Below are 18457 nucleotides of genomic sequence, written 5' to 3' on the forward strand. Positions count from 1 at the left end.
TTTTGATCCCTGGTCCTGGAAGACTGCACATGCCGTGGGGCAAATAAGCCCATGTGCTGCAAGCTACTGAAACCCGAAGGCCCTACAGCCCGTTCTCCACAGCAAGAGAAGTTAATGTAATGAGAAGCCCGAACATCACAACAAAGAGGAGCTCCTGCTCACCGCAATTAGACAAAGCCCCCAGACAGCAACAAAGACTCAGTGCAACCAAAAACAAATAAATAAATAAATAAAAATTAAAAAGAAAGCTCTCTGACTTCTTTAGAAGCAATATAAATCAAATACTGTAACTAAAATCAAAACAATAGCATAAAATACTACTTTGTCTTCAAATCATACAAGTCTTTTGTTACCTTCAGCCTTTTCCCCTTCTAACTTGAGGGATGGCTGTCAGGGAGCCCATTTCAAGGAACGCAGATTTTCCTCCCTCCCCCAGTCTTCATCTCCATAAAGCCAGACACTAAAGAGCTAAAATACAGACATAAACTTCTCTGATTCTTTCTTAGTAAGATGAGTAAAATTTCTACATGTCAAATCAAAAACAAATCTTTAAAAAGTGAAAGTGTACATAACAGAATGGAGGAAACCATGTGTACTTAATAAAATATGAACTACAGCCTTTGAAGATGGCAGCTTTCCCCATCTTTATGAATAATGAGAACTTGTTAAAAGTAAAGTATGAATTTGTTTCTACAAAAAAGTAAATAAAAAGGATTTTATTTCTGTAAGACTTTCCTCCTAATATTGTAGCATTTCCTGAGTGACATTCCCTTTCAGGTATACACTAGACCAGATAACTACTTTCAAGCTGTAACACAGATCTGTTCCAGGATTTTAGACACACACACTCACACGCAAATGCACAAGCTTGCTCAACCCTAGTATAAAAAGAGGCACACTCAGCCATAAAAAGGGACAAATATGAGTCAGCTGAACTGAAGTACATGAACCTAGGGGCTGTTATACAGAGTGACCTAAGTCAGAAAGAGAAACACAAATATCGTATATTAATGCATATGTATGGAATCTAGAAAAATGGTACTCATGAAGCTGTTTGCAGGGCAGGAATAGAGATGCAGACATAGAGAACAGACTTGTGGATACAGCGGGGAAGGGAGACGGTGGGACGAACTGAGAGAGTAGCACTAACATAAAAACTACCATGTGTAAAACAGCTAGTGAGAAGCTGCTGTACACCACAGGGAGCCTGGCCCAGCACTCTGTAATAACCCAGAGGGGTGGGGTGGAGGGTGAAGGGTGGGAGGAAGATTCAAGGGGGAGGGGACATACACATATACCTGGACTGACTCCCGTTGTTGCAGAGCAGAAACCAACACAATTATCGTAGAAAAATTATCCTCCAATTAAAAAAAATTTTTTTAATTGAAAAAGAAAGCACCGAGTCACCAAAATGAACCTTAAATCCTCAACCGAGCTGTTAAAAAGGAAGGGAAGCGGGGTGAGGTGACTTTAAGGCTTTTACCCAATCCTCTTTTACAGATAAGAATACAGAGATCCACCAAGTCTAAGACTTCCCTTAGGAACTTCAGCAAGTCAGAAACAGAACAAAGATTAAAACTCAGGTCTTCTCACCCCACAGAAAATGCTGCAGTTTGCTTTACCCCAAACTGCTGAACAGTTCTTCAACCACAGCTACTGTAAACCAAAGCTATATATGTTGTATACCTTCTAAAATCAAAAAAGAAAACTTGAAAAGACATTAATGCTATAAAAGGAATCATTCATTCCACTGCTAATCAAATTCTAAAGCATTTTACACAGACCTTGACAATGAACTTAGCTAAGTGGTTAGCATTCATGAAACATACAAAGTATAGTTCTATCTTATTTGGCCAATACGAACATCACCCCTCAACATGAATTAAAATGAACATATCCTAGTCCATAAAGCAGAATGACATATCTGATCAGCTAATTTCCTGGTGAAACAAGTTTGCTCTTGTGAATAAACACAACGAAATGGAATTTCAAACCTGTAAAGTAAAACAGTAATATCTAAAGTCTTGGGACAAGAAAACCAACAATTCAAATTGGAAAATTGCTTTGATCTTCATATTTATGACTGGTTCTAAATATGACATTTATTATTTGTTTTGAATATTCCACAGAACTAATCATGCAGAGAATCATACATCTGGAATAAAAAGACCATGACTGCTCTGAGAAGAAATGGCTGATTCTATGGCTGGGGCAGAGAAAATATAAGATGAGCCTGGAGCGTTTTACAAATGCCAGAAAGACAGTACTCAAAAAACTAAAAGGATAAGCATGTCAACAAAGAAGTCAACATGAAAGAGTTCCCAATGGCCAAAATTGGAACAACTGGTATTTTTTTAAAATTACAGAAATAAATGATATAGCAATATGAATTATAGCTCAAAAGAATAAAATAAGTATACATGAATTCATGCTGATGTGGGCTTCTCAGGTAATGCAAATGGTAAGGAACCCACCTGCCAACACAGGAGACACAAGATGTGGTGGGTTTGATCCCTGGATCAGGAAGATCCCTTGGAGGAGGGCCTGGCAGCCCACTCCAGTATTCTCACCTGGGAACTCTCACGGACAGAGGAGCCTGGTGCACTACAGTCCGTGGGATTGCAAAGAGTCGGACACAACTGAAGCAACTTAGCATGCTGATGTAAATAAGGATTAAATAAATAATTGGACAAATGTCCCTTATAGAAGAATTTAAAATATACATACATACTTGCCCCTCCAGGATGTAAAACTTAGGAATTGGGCTAAACTTAGGAATTCAATTCCAAAGAAATGAGTTTGGAAAAGGAAAAATCTTCCCTTTACAGTGGAGAGACCTTGTGAACCCCAGTTTAACGGGGAGGTGAATGAAGATCAACATCACCAGAGATGTCTGATGAGAAACTTCACCTGTAGGATAGTCCTCCTCCTATACCCAAACCCCAGTCTAATCATGAGAAAAACACCAAGATAAAGCCAAAGTAAGGAAAATTCTACAAAGTACGCTTCACCACTGTTAAAATCATGAAAAACACAAAAAGGCTGAAAAACTGTCACAGAGTAAATGAGACTAAGGACATTTATGTTTAGTTGTTTAGTTGATAATAAAATACTAAGGACAGTCCTGATGAAAGTCAAAGAGGAGAGTGAAAAAGTTGGTTTAAAGCCTAACATTCAGAAAACTAAGATCATGGCATCTGGGCCCATCACCTCATGGGAAATAGATGGGGAGACAGTGGAAACAGTGTCAGACTTTGTTTTTTTGGGCTCCAAAAATCACTGCAGATGGTGACTGCAGCCATCAAATTAAAAGACACTTACCTCTTGGAAGTTATGACCAACCTAGATAGAATATTAAAAAGCAGAGACATTACTTTTCCAACAAAGGTCCATCTGGTCAAGGCTATGGTTTTTCCAGTGGTCATGTATGGATGTGAGAGTTGGACTGTGAAGAAAGCTGAGCACTGAAGAATTGATGCTTTTGAACTGTGGTGTTGGAGAAGACTCAAGAGTCCCTTGGACTGCAAGAAGATCCAACCAGTCCATCCTGAAGGAGATAAGTCCTAGGTGTTCACTGGTAGGACTGATGCTGAAGCTGAAACTCCAATACTTTGGCCACCTCATGCGAAGAGTTGACTCATTGGAAAAGACCCTGATGCTGGGAGGGATTGGGGACAGGAGGAGAAGGGGACGACAGAGGATGAGATGGTTGGATGGCATCACCGACTCGATGGGCATGAGTTTGAGTAACCTCCGGGAGTTGGTGATGGACAGGGAGGCCTGGCATGCTGCGATTCATGGGGTCGCAGAGTCAGACACGACTGAGTGACTCAACTGAACTGAACTGAACTGAAGGATAATGTTAGTTTTGATAAATGTACTAGATATTAACATTCGGGAAAAATGGGTGAAGGACATAAGGGGACTCTCTGTTCTATGTGTGCAACTTTTCAATAAATCTAAAAAGTAATTTTAGAAAAAAATTGGAATAACTAAAAATAAACATAAAATATATCATATTGGGTTGGTCAAAAAGTTCATTTGGGTTTTTCAACCCAATATTACCTAATAATCATAATTACAAATCAAACACCACAGTCATGAGCCTGAGGCAGCGACTGTGGGCCTCCCTGTCGTGGAGGACCCTTCCCAAGCACACCTCCTCCCACTAGACAGTGAGCCCTTCAGCGTGCTTTAACTGAGACTTGCCCATCTCTGCAGCCCTGGCTCCTAAGACAGTGCCTGCAGGTAGAAAGCATTAAACATGTGTTCATATGCACAAGTGGAAGCATGACAAAGGCAATTTGCAAGAATAATGCTAAAAAAGAATGTGGGTTAAGTTATTACTAAGCATATTAAAGACTAGCAGTTAGAGGAAAGTGATTCTGTCTCTAACCCAGAGCTCGGAACCAGCCGGGAGGCCAAACGTATCATTTGGCTTCTTGGTTGTTCCTAACAGGCCCTGGCTGCTCATTTCCGCTCCCAGAGCAGAAGATCTTAACCACACACACAGGGAGACAGAACTGAGGGGGTCAAAATGAGAGTAGCTCTCTGACTAGCTTCCAGATATTTTATTTGAAGTGCTTCACTGAGGAACACATAAAGTATGGGTATCACAATCTTTAAAACTATGATAACTATATTTGAATATAACTGGTCTCCTTCGTAATCCTTCATGTTTTATGATACATGCATTTAAAAGTATTTTTTGAGAAGGCTATCCCCAGTTTGCCAAAGGGAAATGGAACGATGACAGTTAAGAAACACAGGACAAGGGGCAAAAAAGGCAACGAGAGAACCTGCTTCACCAGACCTAATAATTCTGTCAAGATGGAACTTGTTTGATAAAGAATTCACAGGGGAACTCTTGAGCAAGAACGACCACAGCTTGGGAGAGGTCATGACAGCCAGTGAGGGTAAGGCTTTATTGGACATGTTCAAGATGTCCAACGGGTAAACAACAGAGGGAACAGAGGGGAGATAAGCGTAATTCCAAAACAAGACGATAAAAGAAAAGCCATCCCAGAGGGTTAAGAATTTCTGAAGACTAGGTAATCATAGAACGATCTCAAGATGGGGGAAGGAACCAAGAAAACCAGTCTCTCGTCCCAGTAGTTTAACAAGCACAGATTTTTAAAAGAAAACTAAAGAACATTTTTTCCACTGCTGGACTGTAAGCGCGTCCAGGAAAGAAAATGAGCCTCTCTTATCTCTGTGCTTCCATGACCGAGCACCGTGTTTGACCCACAATAGCCCTAAGTAAACACTGGATAAGCTGAAATGTAAACGCAACATTATCAATGATGATGACCAAAAAAACAGCTATCATGTGTAAGAAAAACATTCACCATGTTTATAAAGCTTTAAGACAGGCAGAAGCAACATTATATTGCGTGCTAAGTCACTTCAGTCGTATCTAACTCTTTGCAACCCCATGGACTGTAGCCCGCCAGGCTCCGCTGTCCATGGGATTCTCCAGGCAAGAATACTGGAGGGGATTGCCATTCCTTTCTCCAGGGGATCTTTCTGACCAAATCTCTTAGGTCTCCTGCAATGGCAGGCAGGTTCTTTACCACTAGTGCCACCTGGGAAGCTACTACAAGTCATGTAGTACAGTCCCTTCACCCCCAAAACAAGAGGGAACCTTGAACACAGTCACACAGAGGCATGGGCATGAGAAGACTGGGGCAGAGACTGGAGTGATGCTGCCACAAGCCAAGAAACAACAAGGAGTGCCAGCAACCAACTGAAGTGAGAAGAGGCAAGGATTCTTCCTTCCAGCCTCAGAGGGAGCACAGCCCTGCCGACACCTTGACATCAGACTTCTAGTCTCCAGAACTGTGAGAGGACAATTTCTATTGTTTTAAGTCATCAAGTGTTGGATACTTTGCTATGGTGACCTCAGGAAACTAATACACAGGTAGGTGGCACTGCAGAAGCTGGGGCCAGATAGGAGACACAACCACAGGACTCACAGCCAACTTCCAAACCCTCACTTCTGTCACTTGTACTGAAAGCACCTGGATTAAGAAATTGTTGTTCAGTCACTTAGTCGCGTCTGACTCTGGAAACCCATGGACTGCAGCGTGCCAGGCTTCCCGGTCCTTCACTATCTCCTGGAATTTACTCAAACTCATGTCCATTGAGTTTATCCAACCATCTCATCCTCTGACACCCCCTTCAATCTTTCCCAGCATCAGGGTCTTTTCCAATGAGTTGGCTCTTTGCATCAGGAGGACAAAGTACTGGAGCTGCAGCATCAGTCCTTCCAATGAATATTCAGGGTTTATGTCCTTTAGGACTGACTGGTTGGATCTCCTTGCAGTCCAAGGGTTAAGGAATAAGAAGACTGCAGAATAACTGCCTGGTCACTGCCGGATCGGAACCTCTTACCACGGGTGGCAGCCAACCCAGTATTTGTCTCTTTAAGAAGCACTTCATTCTGGAACAGAAGTCTTCCCCTCACGCTCAGTGGATAAGGAAGCTACCAACTGGCCCTCTGTTTGCCATCCAGGACCACAGAGGGCGAGCACAAGCCATCATCATCCTCATGGAAACTACTCACACTGTTTTCATGAATAAAATGCACACAAGTCCCTACCCCCATGGAGCTCACACACTAGGGAAGAAAGCAGAGAAAACAGGATACACTACAAGTAATGGAAACAGTGATGGATTCTATTTCCCAGGACTCCAAAATTACTGCAGATGGTGGCTGCAGCCATTAAATTAAAAGACGCTTGCTCCTTGGAAGAAAAGCTATGACAAACCTAGATAGCATATTAAGAAGCAGAGACATTACTTTGCTGACAAAGGTCCGCCTAGTCAAAGCAATGGTTTTTCCAGTAGTCAAGTATGGATGTGAGAGATGGACCATAATGCTGAGCACTGAAGAACTGATGCTTTTGAACTGTGATGTTGAAGAGACTCTTGAGAGTCCCTTGGACTACAAGGAGATTCAACCAGTCAATCCTAAAGGAAATCAATCCTGAATATACATTGGAGGAACTGATGCTGAAGCTGAAGCTCCAATACTTTGGCCACTTGATGCAAGGAGCCGACTCATTAGAAAAGACCCTGATGCTGGGAAAGATTGAAGGCAGGAGGAGAAGGGGACGACAGAGCATGAGATGGTTGGATGGCATCACCGACTCGATGGACGTGAATCTGAGCAAACTCCAGGACAGAGTAAAGGGCAGGAAAACCTGGCGTGCTGCAGTCCATGGGAATCTCAAAGAGTCGGACACGACTGAAGAACAACAACAACAAGTAATATACATGCTAGGTTGGCGGGCAACAAGAGCTCGAGGAAAAAGTGTCTATGTCAGATACAGGTTGAACATTTAGACAAGGTGGTCATCGCTTCTCAGCCTTTTGGCTAAGATCAAGTGTAGACAAGGTGGCCTTTTTGAAAAAGTGACACTTGGGTAAACATATGAAGAGTGGAAGGAAAACGCCGTGTGGATTTTAGGGTATGAGCATTCTAGGCAAAGAAACAGCAAACATAAAAGCCCCCAACAGGTACCATGGTTTTCCTGGTGGCTCAGTCAGTCAAGAATCCATATGCAATGTAGGAGACCTGGGTTCAGTCCCTGGATTGGGAAGATCTGGAGAAGGGAATGGCAACACACTCTAGTATTCTTGCCTGGAGAATCCCATGGACAGAGGAGTCTGGTGGGTTACAGTTCATGGGGTCTCAAAGAGTTAGATAGGACTGAGCAACTAACACACACAGATGCACAAAAGACAAACACCAACAGGAACCATGTCTGGAATGTCCCAGGAACAGAGGGGAAGCCAGCACAGATGTAGCTGAAGGAGGAAGAAGGGCAAGGAGAGAGGAGGGCAGGTTCAGGGCAGGACCTCATGCAGCCCCAGGTCGAGGTAAGGACTCTGACTTTTATTTCGATTGAGGCCAGAAGCCAACAGAAGATGATGTGACCTGTCTTGGGGGAGGTTTATTTTCTGTTTCACTTAAACCTATTTCATAAGTTCCTGAAAATCTGGGCTTTCCTTGTGGCTCAGCTAGTAAAGAATCCGCCTTTAATGCAGGAGACCTGGGTTCGATCCCTGGGTTGAGAAGATCCCCTGGAGACAGGAAAGGTTACCCACTCCAGCATTCTGTCCTGGAGAAATCCATGAACTGTATAGTCCATGGGGTTGCAAAGAGTCGGACATGATTGAGTGACTTTCACTTCACTTCCTGAAAATTTGTTTATCCAATCTGCCAAGAGTATGGCTAATGATATCTACCTGTTTGTGATTATGAATAATGATGATTACAGGAGAAACACAATGGTGACTTAACAGCACAGAGGCGCACCTGCCAAGAATGAACCATTCAGAGTTGCCCAAGTCTGTTGGTTACTGTTGTGACAATAACTATCCTCCTTGCTGAAAAGAATAATGCTTTGCAGTGCTGTACTCAGGCTTCAGGGGAAGCCAGTCTGGCTCTGCATGGACAACAGACTGAGGTGAAGCCAGGGCAGACACGGAGAGACATGTCTAGAGCCCACTCTAGGAGTCCAGGCAAGATATGCAACTACCTTGAACCTGGGCAGTAGCAGGAGAGGTGGTGAGATAGACGAGGTGGTGAGAAATGAGTCTGCTTCTAAATTTTGCTGATGGACCTAGGACAGAGGTCAGCAAGCCTCAGTCCACAGGCCACACTTACTTATTTTTGTAAATAAAGTTCTACTGAAAGACAGCAATGCTCATCAGTTGACACAAAGTCTATGGCTGTTTTGTGCTGGGGGCAGAGAAGAATGTTTGTGACAGAGACTGCACAGCCTGCAGAGTCAAAAATATTTACTAACTGGCCCTTTAAAGAAAGAATTTGCTGATCCTCAACCTAGAATATGAGGTAAAAAGTAGAGAGAATGTTTTAAGCTTGAAGAACAGTGAAGTGTTAGTCACTCATTCATGTCCAACTCTTTGCAACCCCACGGACTATATAGCCCACCAGGTTCCTCTATCTATGGAATTCTCCAGACAAGAATACTGGAGTGGGTTGCCATTCCCTTCTCCAGGGGATCTTCCCTAGGCAGGGATTGAACCCAGGTCTCCTCCACTGCAGGTTGATTTTTTACCATCTGAGCCACCAGGGATGCCCATTTTAAGCTTAAACAACTAGAAAAAAATTGAGTTATCATTTACTGAGATAGGGTTCTAGGAAAAAATAAGATGTAAGGAAATATCACGAACTTGATTTTGAATGTGTTAACTGTGAGACATGTATCAGATGAACTTCAGACTGAAGTTCAAACAACAGGCCTGAGCTGGAGGTACCAACTTCGTCAGATTAGAAATACTAATCAAACCCAGTAAACTGGATAAAATTAGTAAGAGAATAAGCATAGAGATGGAGAGGAGAAGAGGTTAAATATTGAGCCCTGGAACCCTGACCTTTAGAAGCTTGGGAAATGAAAAAGACTCATACAAAGAACTAAGAAGGAACAGGTGGAGACAGGATGAAAATCAGTAGCGTAATGCTCTGAAACTGAAGAGAGAGTGTTTCAAGGAGAAGAAGGCCAAAGCCACGTGGAATGGAGCTGACAGGTCAGACCAGACGGTGACTCAGAGCTGACCATAGGAGGCTGCACCTGATGGGACTCGACTCAGCAAGGTGCAAGGACAGAAAGAGGGGGCTAAGGATAGGCAACTCATTCTAGAAGTTCTGTTGTGAAGGGGTGCAGAGAAGCAGGGTGGAAGTCAGCAGGGGATATGAAATCAAGAGAGTTCTTTTTTATTTACTCCCATGATAGGAGAAGGAATAGCATGTATGATGGCTGTTTAAACAAAAATAAAAGGTTTCCACTTGAGATGGAGAACCAGATGAAACAGGAGAGAAAACAGGAACTGCTGTAGGAATGGCTCTGGGCAGTGAGAGGAGATAAGATCCAGGGTACAGACAGCAGCAAGGGCAGGGACAGTTCAACTATGACAAGAACTGGCCGCACATACTGGTTGGCAGTGGAGGCCTGATCGAAGTTGAAGGAAGTAGGTTCCCTTCTGCCTGCATCTGTTCTCTCCACAAAACTGGAAGGCGGGCCACATGGAGAAGAGGTGTTACAGATTAGAGAAGGTATGAAATGGACTGAAACAGACTGTGGGAGAGTGAACAAGGAAATATAGTACAATTACCCACTAATATTAAGGGTCCACTTGAGTTTGTGATGATGGCTCTGAAATGAGACTGCTAGTATGCTTTTTCTCTAGTCTTATTTCACAGCAAGAGCCCAAGAACAGGAGGGGGCTGGGACTTAAGACGAGGATCATACTTTAAGGGAGGAAGACAGAGTGAAGAAAGAGGCCAGAGAAGGAGTGACAGTAGTGACTGACCATGAAATTTCCACAGGGTGAGGAGGGAAGTAAGGACACGAGGAGGGGGAAACATGAAGAAAGTAAAAAGGTGATGGGTCAATGAACTGTAGCCCCGAGGGAACACTGAGGATTTGGGCACAGAGGGGTGAGCCAAAAACCCGAAGGTGGCGGTCAGAAAGTCACTGAGACTGAAAAATCTAGAGTCTGACCATGGCAGTGAGTGGCTGGAGCCAGAGGGAAGGAAAGGTCACTGAAGGGGAGGAGCTCAAGCAACAGAGAGGCCGGAGTTCTGGAAGGATCATCCACACGGCTATTGAAATCATCACAAATTAAGACAGAAACAGTGCTGGACAGACAAATGGTGGACATAACGAGTCCTGTGGGTGAGCGGGTTTTGGAATATAAGCCTCAACAAGGGAGGGGAATGGAGAATACTGTCAGGTGACACAAGATTCAAACCAATGTGTTCTCAGGGTGGAGGAAGAATGGTCCAGAAGAAGAAATGAGAAAGCAAAGGAGAAAGAGGTCAGATCCAGTGAGAGCACTAAGGGGAAGGGACGCTGACAGAGCATGATTTTGCTGGTGACTGGGCACGGGGCTTTCAGAATTTGGGGAAGTGGGGAAGGAAAGGTACATGTGACAAACCACATAAGGATTAGAGACTGGGAGATGAGGCATGAGGACAGGGGGAGACAGGGTGGCTAACATGGGTGGGCATAAGGGGCATGCCAAGATTAATCCTGGAGGTCCCGAAGAGACGACCCGCTGCAGTGAGGACCAGCAGGAGCCTGCTGACAGCAGGCAGGGCTCCAAGTCCCCAGGACACTTTGCTGATGCAGTGAAGTTTTTAAGTCCCTCCCCATCCCATGAGCTCTTCCCTGGACACTTTCCAGCATCCCAGGTGGGGTCTGATCATGGTGAGGCAAGCAGTGCTGCTGGTGGCACCATAGGAAAAGGCAGAAAAAGGAGAAAACACAATTGGAATCCTGAACCTTTCTCCTAGTAGATCACCACAGCTTCTCCAAGCAGTGTAACCAGGAAACATTTCAGACACAGGCATCGTTTATTACTAACAATGTTTTGGCCTGAGCCTCTCTTATTTAATAATTAGCAGATTTACATAGAAGCATTTATATTTGCCTGAGGAGAGGCTTACAATGATGCCTAACAAGAGATATAGTAACAGAAACTCTGCAGATAACTTTTAATCAGTAAGTTATCCTAGATCATGAAGATGGATAGTTCTGAGGTGACAGTGCATTAAACAAGAGCAGAGCTGACAATCAGATATTATATTATTAGATGATATGATGATCAATGCAGGTCTCTTAGTACCTGCTTTTTCCTACTTAGAATCTTAATTATTATAATAATTATAAAGTCACTAATTATTACATTTGATAGAAAAGTTCACTTAGCGAAAAGACAGATATCTTAAAACATACATTTCCCAACAAAGACAACCATGGATATCAACCATGAGCTCATTAATTATAAAGAAATTAACTTCTACAACAGTTAAACTATCAATGAGACAATTAGAAGACATCATATCAGGTGAACTTAGTATGGCTCATTTATATTAATACTTCTGTAGTTAAAGAGTTCAAACTTTTATTCTATTTTATTTTCTTTTTGGCCATATTGCAAAGCTTATGGGATCTTAGTTCCCTGACCAGGTATTGAACCCAGGCCCCCAGCAGTGAGAGCACAGAGTCCTAACCATTGGACTACCAGGGAATTCCCCAGGTGAACTTTACATACCCTGAAAATTCAGAGAAAAGGTCCTATGACAATATAGAATGAAGACAATGAAATCCATATCAAAGGCATTATTTGACCATTATTTCAATCTTGCATTTGCAGAATATTTTATCTTAAAAAGAAAAAGCATCAACCAAAGTCATAAAATCTGCAGAACCAAATTTAGTCTTAAGCTCCTTGCCATCAAAGACCTAGCCTTGTCTGAAAAAAAAGCATGAAGGTTATACAAAACAGTCAGCTTCAACACATCAGTATCAAAATATCAAATGAACAGACATTAACAAAACACATTGTAATGACCTTAATCTTGAAACCACTGCTTGCAGGATTTTAAAAAGTTGCTGTTCATTTTATCCTGCCATAGAAATGTGACAACTGTAACAGAAAGCTCCCGGGTATGAAGGAGAGGCTTACCTGATGCACCAATGGGGGAGGTAGCGGGGGTCATGTTGTGGACGTTGAGACCAAGGCTCTGGGAGGGGCCTGGAGCTGATGCTGCTATAGGAGGCCCGGGGGGGTTCTCTCGCTGGGGAGAAGTGAGAGGGGTGGTAGGCTGGGAGGTCTGTCCACCAGCAAGTCGTGCAAGGCGCCTCCGTCGGATCTACAATGAGGGGGAAAGAGCATTCTGTGAAAAACAGCAGAAACACAACTCTGCATGAGAATAACAATATTTGTGCTATTAATAACCATACCTGAGCATTAAAAACTAAACATGTCTTGAGAAAAAGGACTCATTCGAGACAAACGATAACTCTGTGTAGCAGTATTTTTATAAGTTACCAACTAACTTTTAAAAAATTGCATCTTAATCGCTTTACCACCTGTTTATCAAACCTTCCTGAGTGACACTGTGAATTTACAATAAGCATACTATGCTTTTCAATACATTAAAGCTCCTTGTTATGGTAATAAAGTCCACAGACTTGGTAATTTTAAATAGGCAGAATTTAAAACAAATATACACTATGTCTGGCTGAGTCCCTTAGCTGTTCATCTGAAACTACCACAACACTGTTAATTGGCTATATCCCAATGCAAAATAAAAAGTTTAAAGTTTAAAAATAAAATACATATCCAATATAATTTCCTAAAACAATGAGAAAATGACAAAAGTTACATTAAGAGATTTTACTCTCATTTTTAAGAACAAAATGATTAGGTTTAACTTTCAACAGAAATATTATCTATAATTTCCTCCTTACAATTATATCCCAGAGTTATCAAGTGATTACAAATATGTACCAAAGAAGCCCAGTGGATCACAGAAATGGTTCTCCCACATGTTGACTGTCATTAATTCATAACCAGGCAATGAACTCTGAGCACCTGCCCTCCCAGGCAGTGGGCATATGTAACAATTATGATAAAGTTTCTGACTCTAAGTGGGCATCAGAGAAGCAAACCAATTAGGCTGCTCACACTCTTTCCATTACGAATAAGGAAGATAAAAAAGTTAAATTACAGCAAACGTTAATAGGGATGGACACTGTCTGAATTTATCACTCATTCTAACATTGGTAGAAATCTGCACCTTCTGTTCTTCAGACAACAGGACTGACTCTTGGCCCCAAAGTTGAGAAGCCCCTCCTATAAATATATCTATCAAGGAATTTATACAAAATCCTGAAGTTGTTTGGTTTTTCAACTATCTCCTTAACTAGATTAAATTCCTTGATGGAAAGAATTACTAACAGGGCTTATTTATTTAAATAAAAACTGATGCTTCTAGTAATGTTCTAAGTACTTTACACCTTACTGTTTAATCCTCATAATAACCCACTGAAGCAGGTACCTATGTACATTTTGTATATGAGCAAACTGAGGCACAGACAGGTTAGATGTCTTGCCTAACGGGTCAGTGGCAGAGCTGGAATTTGAACTCACTAAAATCTAGCTTTAGTGTCTGTGCTCCTATCACTAAAGATGGCCATATCTAAGGGTCTCAAAAACACTTTTAGAGGGTCTGTGAAGCCAAACATTAAGACATTAGCCTTTTTCACTCTCATTCTCCCATGTCAAGTGGAGTTTTCCAGAGGCTACATGACAAGTGATGCTGCAGCAAATTAAATAAAAAAGTTAACGAGATTCCAGCTGTCTTCCATTAAATTAGACATTTAAAAGAATTGTGAAAGTAAAAACAATGTCACTCACTGAATTTGTTCTGGAAAATGTAGTGATTTTCGTACAGTTCAGTTCAGTCGCTCAGTCGTCTCTGACTCTCTGTGACCCCATGGACTGCTGCACGCCAGGCTTCCCTGTCCTTCACCAACTCCTGGAGTTGGCTTAAACTCATGTTCATCGGGTCAGTGATGCCATCCAACCATCTCATGCTTCTTCTCCACTGAGTCAGTTCTTTGCATCAGGTAGCCGAAGTATTGGAGCTTCAGCATGTCCTTCCAATGAATATTCAGGACTGATTTCCATTAGGATGGACTGGTTGGATCTTCTTGCTGTCCAAGGGACTCTCAAGAGTCTTCTCCAACACCACAGTTCAAAAGCATCAATTCTTCCGCACTCAGCTTTCTTTATGGTCCAACTCTCACATCCATACGTGACTACTAGAAAAACCATAGCTTTGACTAGGCAGACCTTTGTCAGCAAAGTAATGCCTCTGCTTTTTAATACACTGTCAAGGTTTGTCATAGCTTTTCTTCCAAGGAACATCTGTCTTTTAATTTCATGGCTGCGGTCACTGTCTGCAGTGATTTGGGAGCCCAAGAAAATAAAGTCTGTTTCCGCTATTTCCCCATCTATGTGCCATGAGGTGATCGGACTGGATGCTAAGATCTTAGTTTTTGTATGCTGAGTTTTAAGCCAGCTTTTTCACTTTTCCTCTTTCACCTTCATCAAGAGGCTCTTTAGTTCTTTGTTTTCTGCCATAAGGACAGTGTCAACTGCATATCTAAGGTTATTGGTATTTCTCCCAGCAATCTTGATTTCTGCTTGTGCTTCATCCAGCCCAGCATTTCTCATGATGTACTCTGCATATAAGTTAAATAAACAGGGTGACAATATACAGGCTTGACGTACTCCTTTCCCAATTTGGAACCAGTCTGTTGTTCCATGTCCAGTTTTAACTGTTGCTTCTTGACCTGCATACAGATTTCTCAGGAGGCAGGTAAGGTGGTTTGGTATTCCCACCTCCTGAAGAATTTTCCATAATTTGTTGTGAACGACACTGTCAAAGGCTTTGGTGTAGTCAATAAAGCAGAAGCATATGCTTTTCTGGAACTCTCTTGCTTCTTTGATGATCCAATGGATGTTGGCAACTTGATCTCTGATTCCTCTGTGCCTTTTCTAAATCCAGCTTGAACATCTGGAAGTTCTCAGTTCATGCACTGTTAAAGATAAGCTTGGAGAATTTTGAGCATGTAATTTACAATGTAAATCTGATACCATGTAAAGTAAGTGCAATTATGTGGTAGTCTGAACATTCTTTGGCATTGCCTTTCTTTGGTATTGGAATGAAAACCAACCTTTTCCTGAGGTCACTGCTGAGTTTTCCAAATTTGCTGGCATATTGAGTGCAGCACTTTCACAGCATCATCTTTTAGGACTTGAAACCGTTCAATTGGAATTCCATCACCTCCATTAGCTTTGTTTGTAGTGATGCTTCTTAAGGCCCACTTCACTTCACACTCCAGGATGTATGGGCTAGGTGAGTGATCACACCATCGTGGTTATCTGGGTCGTTAAGATCCCTTTTGTACAGTTCTTCTGTGTATTCTTGCCATTTTTTCTTAATATCTTCTGCTTCTGTTAGGTCCATACCATTTCTGTCCTTTATTGTGACCATCTTTGCATGAAATATTCCCTTGGTATCTCTAATTTTCTTGAAGAGATCTCTAGTCTTTCCCATTCTATTGTTTTCCTCTATTTCTTTGCATTGATCACTGAGGAAGGCTTTCCTATCCCTCCTTGCCATTCTTTGGAACTCTACATTCAGATGGATGTATCTATCCTTTTCTCTTTCGCCTTTAGCTTCTCTTCTTTTCTCAGCTATTTGTAAGGCCTCCTCAGATGACCATCTTGCCTTTTTGCATTTGTTTTTCTTGGGGATGGTCTTGATCACTGCTTCCTGTACAATGTCATGAACCTCTGTCCATAGTTCTTCAGGCACTCTAATCAGATCTAATCCCTTGAATCTATCTGTCACTTCCACTGTATAATCATAAGTGATTTGATTTAGGCATACCCGAATGGTCTAGTGGTTTTCCCTATTTTCTTCAATTTAAGTCTGAATTTTGCAATAGGGAGTTCATGATCTGAGCCACATATGAATGAAACAACAATCACAGAAAACTAACCAAACTGATCACATGGACCACAGCCTTGTCTAACTCAATGAAACTATGACCCATGCCGTGTAGGGCCACCCAAAATGGACAGGTCATGGTGGAGAGTTCTGACAAAACGTGGTCCACTGGAGAAGGGAATGGAAAACCACTTCAGTATTCTTGCCTTGAGAACGCCAGAACAGTATGAAAAGGCAAAAAGATATGACACTGAAAGATGAACTCCCCAGGTCAGTAGGTACCCAATATGCTACTGAAGAAGAGTGGAGAAATAACTCCAGAAAGAATGAAGAGACAGAGCCATAGCAAAAAGAATGCCCAGTTGTGGATGTGACTGGTGATGGAAGTAAGGTCCGATGCTATAAAGAACAATATTGCATAGGAACCTGGAATGTTAGGTCCATGAATCAAGGTAAATTGGAAGTGGTCAAACAGGAGATGGCAAGAGTGAACATCGACATTTTAGGAATCAGTGAATGAAAATAGACTGGATTAGGCGAATTTAATTCGGATGACCATTATACCTACTTCTGTGGGCAAGGATCTCTTAGAAGAAATGGAGAAACCCTCATAGTCAACAAGAGTCCAAAATGCAGTACTTGGGTGTAATCTCAAAAATGACAGAATGATGTCTGTTTGTTTCCAAGGCAAACCATTCAATATCACCGTAATTCAAGTCTATGACCCAACCGCTAATGCTGAAAAAGCTGAAGTTGAATGGTTTTATGATGACCGACAAGATCTTCTAGAACACCAAAAAAAGATGTCCTTTTCATCATAAGGGACTGGAATGTAAAAGTACGAAGTCAGTTATTTTCATTAAAAACATGTTATTGATATCAACACTGTTGTTGTTTGTTCAGTCACCAAGTCATGTCCAATTCTTTGTGACTCCACGGACTGCAGCATGCCAGGCTTCCCTGTCCTTCACCATCTCCTGGAGTTTGCTCAAACTCATGTCCATTGAGTTGGTAATGCTATCAAACCATCTCAATCTCTGCTGCCCTCTTCTTTTGCCTTCAGACTTTCCCAGCATCAGGGTCTCTTCCAATGAGATGGCTCTTCCAATCAGGTGGTCAAAGTACTGGAGCTTCAACTTCAGCATCAGTCATTCCAGTGAATATTCAGCATTGATTTCCTTTAGGATCAACTGGTTTATCTCCCTGCTGTCCAAGGGACTCTCAGTTCTTCTCCAGCCAACAATTTGAAAGCATCGACTCTTCAGCACTCAGCCTTCTTTATGATCCAACTCTCAGATCAGTACATGACTACTGGAAAAAACCATAGCTTTGACCATACAAACCTTTGTTGGCAAGTGATATCTCTGCTTTTTAATATGCTATCTAGGTTTGTCAAACTTTCCTTCCAAGGAAAACAAGCTTTCCTTTTACTTTCATGGCTGCAATCACTGTCCGCGGTGATTTTGCAACCCTAGAAAATAAAATCTGTCACTGCTTCCACTTTTTCCCCTCTTATTTGCCATGAAGCAATGGGACCAGATGCCATGATCTTAGTGTTTTGAATGCTGAGTTTTAAGCCAGCTTTTTCACTCTCCTCCTACCACCTTTAACAAGAGGCTCTTCAGTTCTTCTTCATTTTCTGCTACTGACATATAATGGCTTTTATTAGTTTTTTAAAGAATTAATAAATACTTTTCTAAATTTCTCAGTTTTCACTTCTGTGAAGTGAAGTGAAGTGAAAGTCGCTCAGTTATGTCTGACTCTTTGTGACCCCATGAACTATACAGTCCGTGGATTTCTCCAGGCCAGAATACTGAAGTAGGTAGCCTTTCTCTTCTCCAGGTACTCTTACCAAACTAATATGGTAAAATATTGATGGATATAAACCACCTAAACAAAAAATCATTGGGAGCCTCAGTATTTTCTAAGAGTATAATGGAGACCTGAGACCAAAATCTTTGAGAATGGTTACACTTCCCTGGCTGCCTCTTGCTCACTTATCTTTATCTCCCTAAAACCTAGCTTGGCATCCAGTCTCTATACGTGTTTACCACCCAGAACTGGACAGGGGAGGGGAAAAGCAGAAGTCATCACCAGTCCTCCGATGAGGACTGG

The 18457-nt window shown here is 42.0% G+C and overlaps 1 protein-coding gene across 3 annotated transcripts in view; it reads right to left on the bottom strand.

The window, feature by feature from the left end:
* The window catches only part of UBE4B (ubiquitination factor E4B), a 123319-nt gene that overhangs the window by 71512 nt on the left and 33350 nt on the right, over nt 1–18457 (bottom strand). For 2 of the 3 annotated variants that reach the window (XM_061160436.1, XM_061160439.1), the window contains exon 2: nt 12502–12688. In XM_061160436.1, coding sequence (XP_061016419.1) covers nt 12502–12688 — 187 coding nt within the window. Of the gene's footprint in view, nt 1–12501; nt 12689–14238; nt 14621–18457 lie in introns of those variants that run through there. The other variant, XM_061160438.1, reaches the window with a different exon arrangement.

Source organism: Dama dama, chromosome 14, assembly GCF_033118175.1.
Source record: "Dama dama isolate Ldn47 chromosome 14, ASM3311817v1, whole genome shotgun sequence".
Lineage (NCBI taxonomy): Eukaryota > Metazoa > Chordata > Mammalia > Artiodactyla > Cervidae > Dama > Dama dama.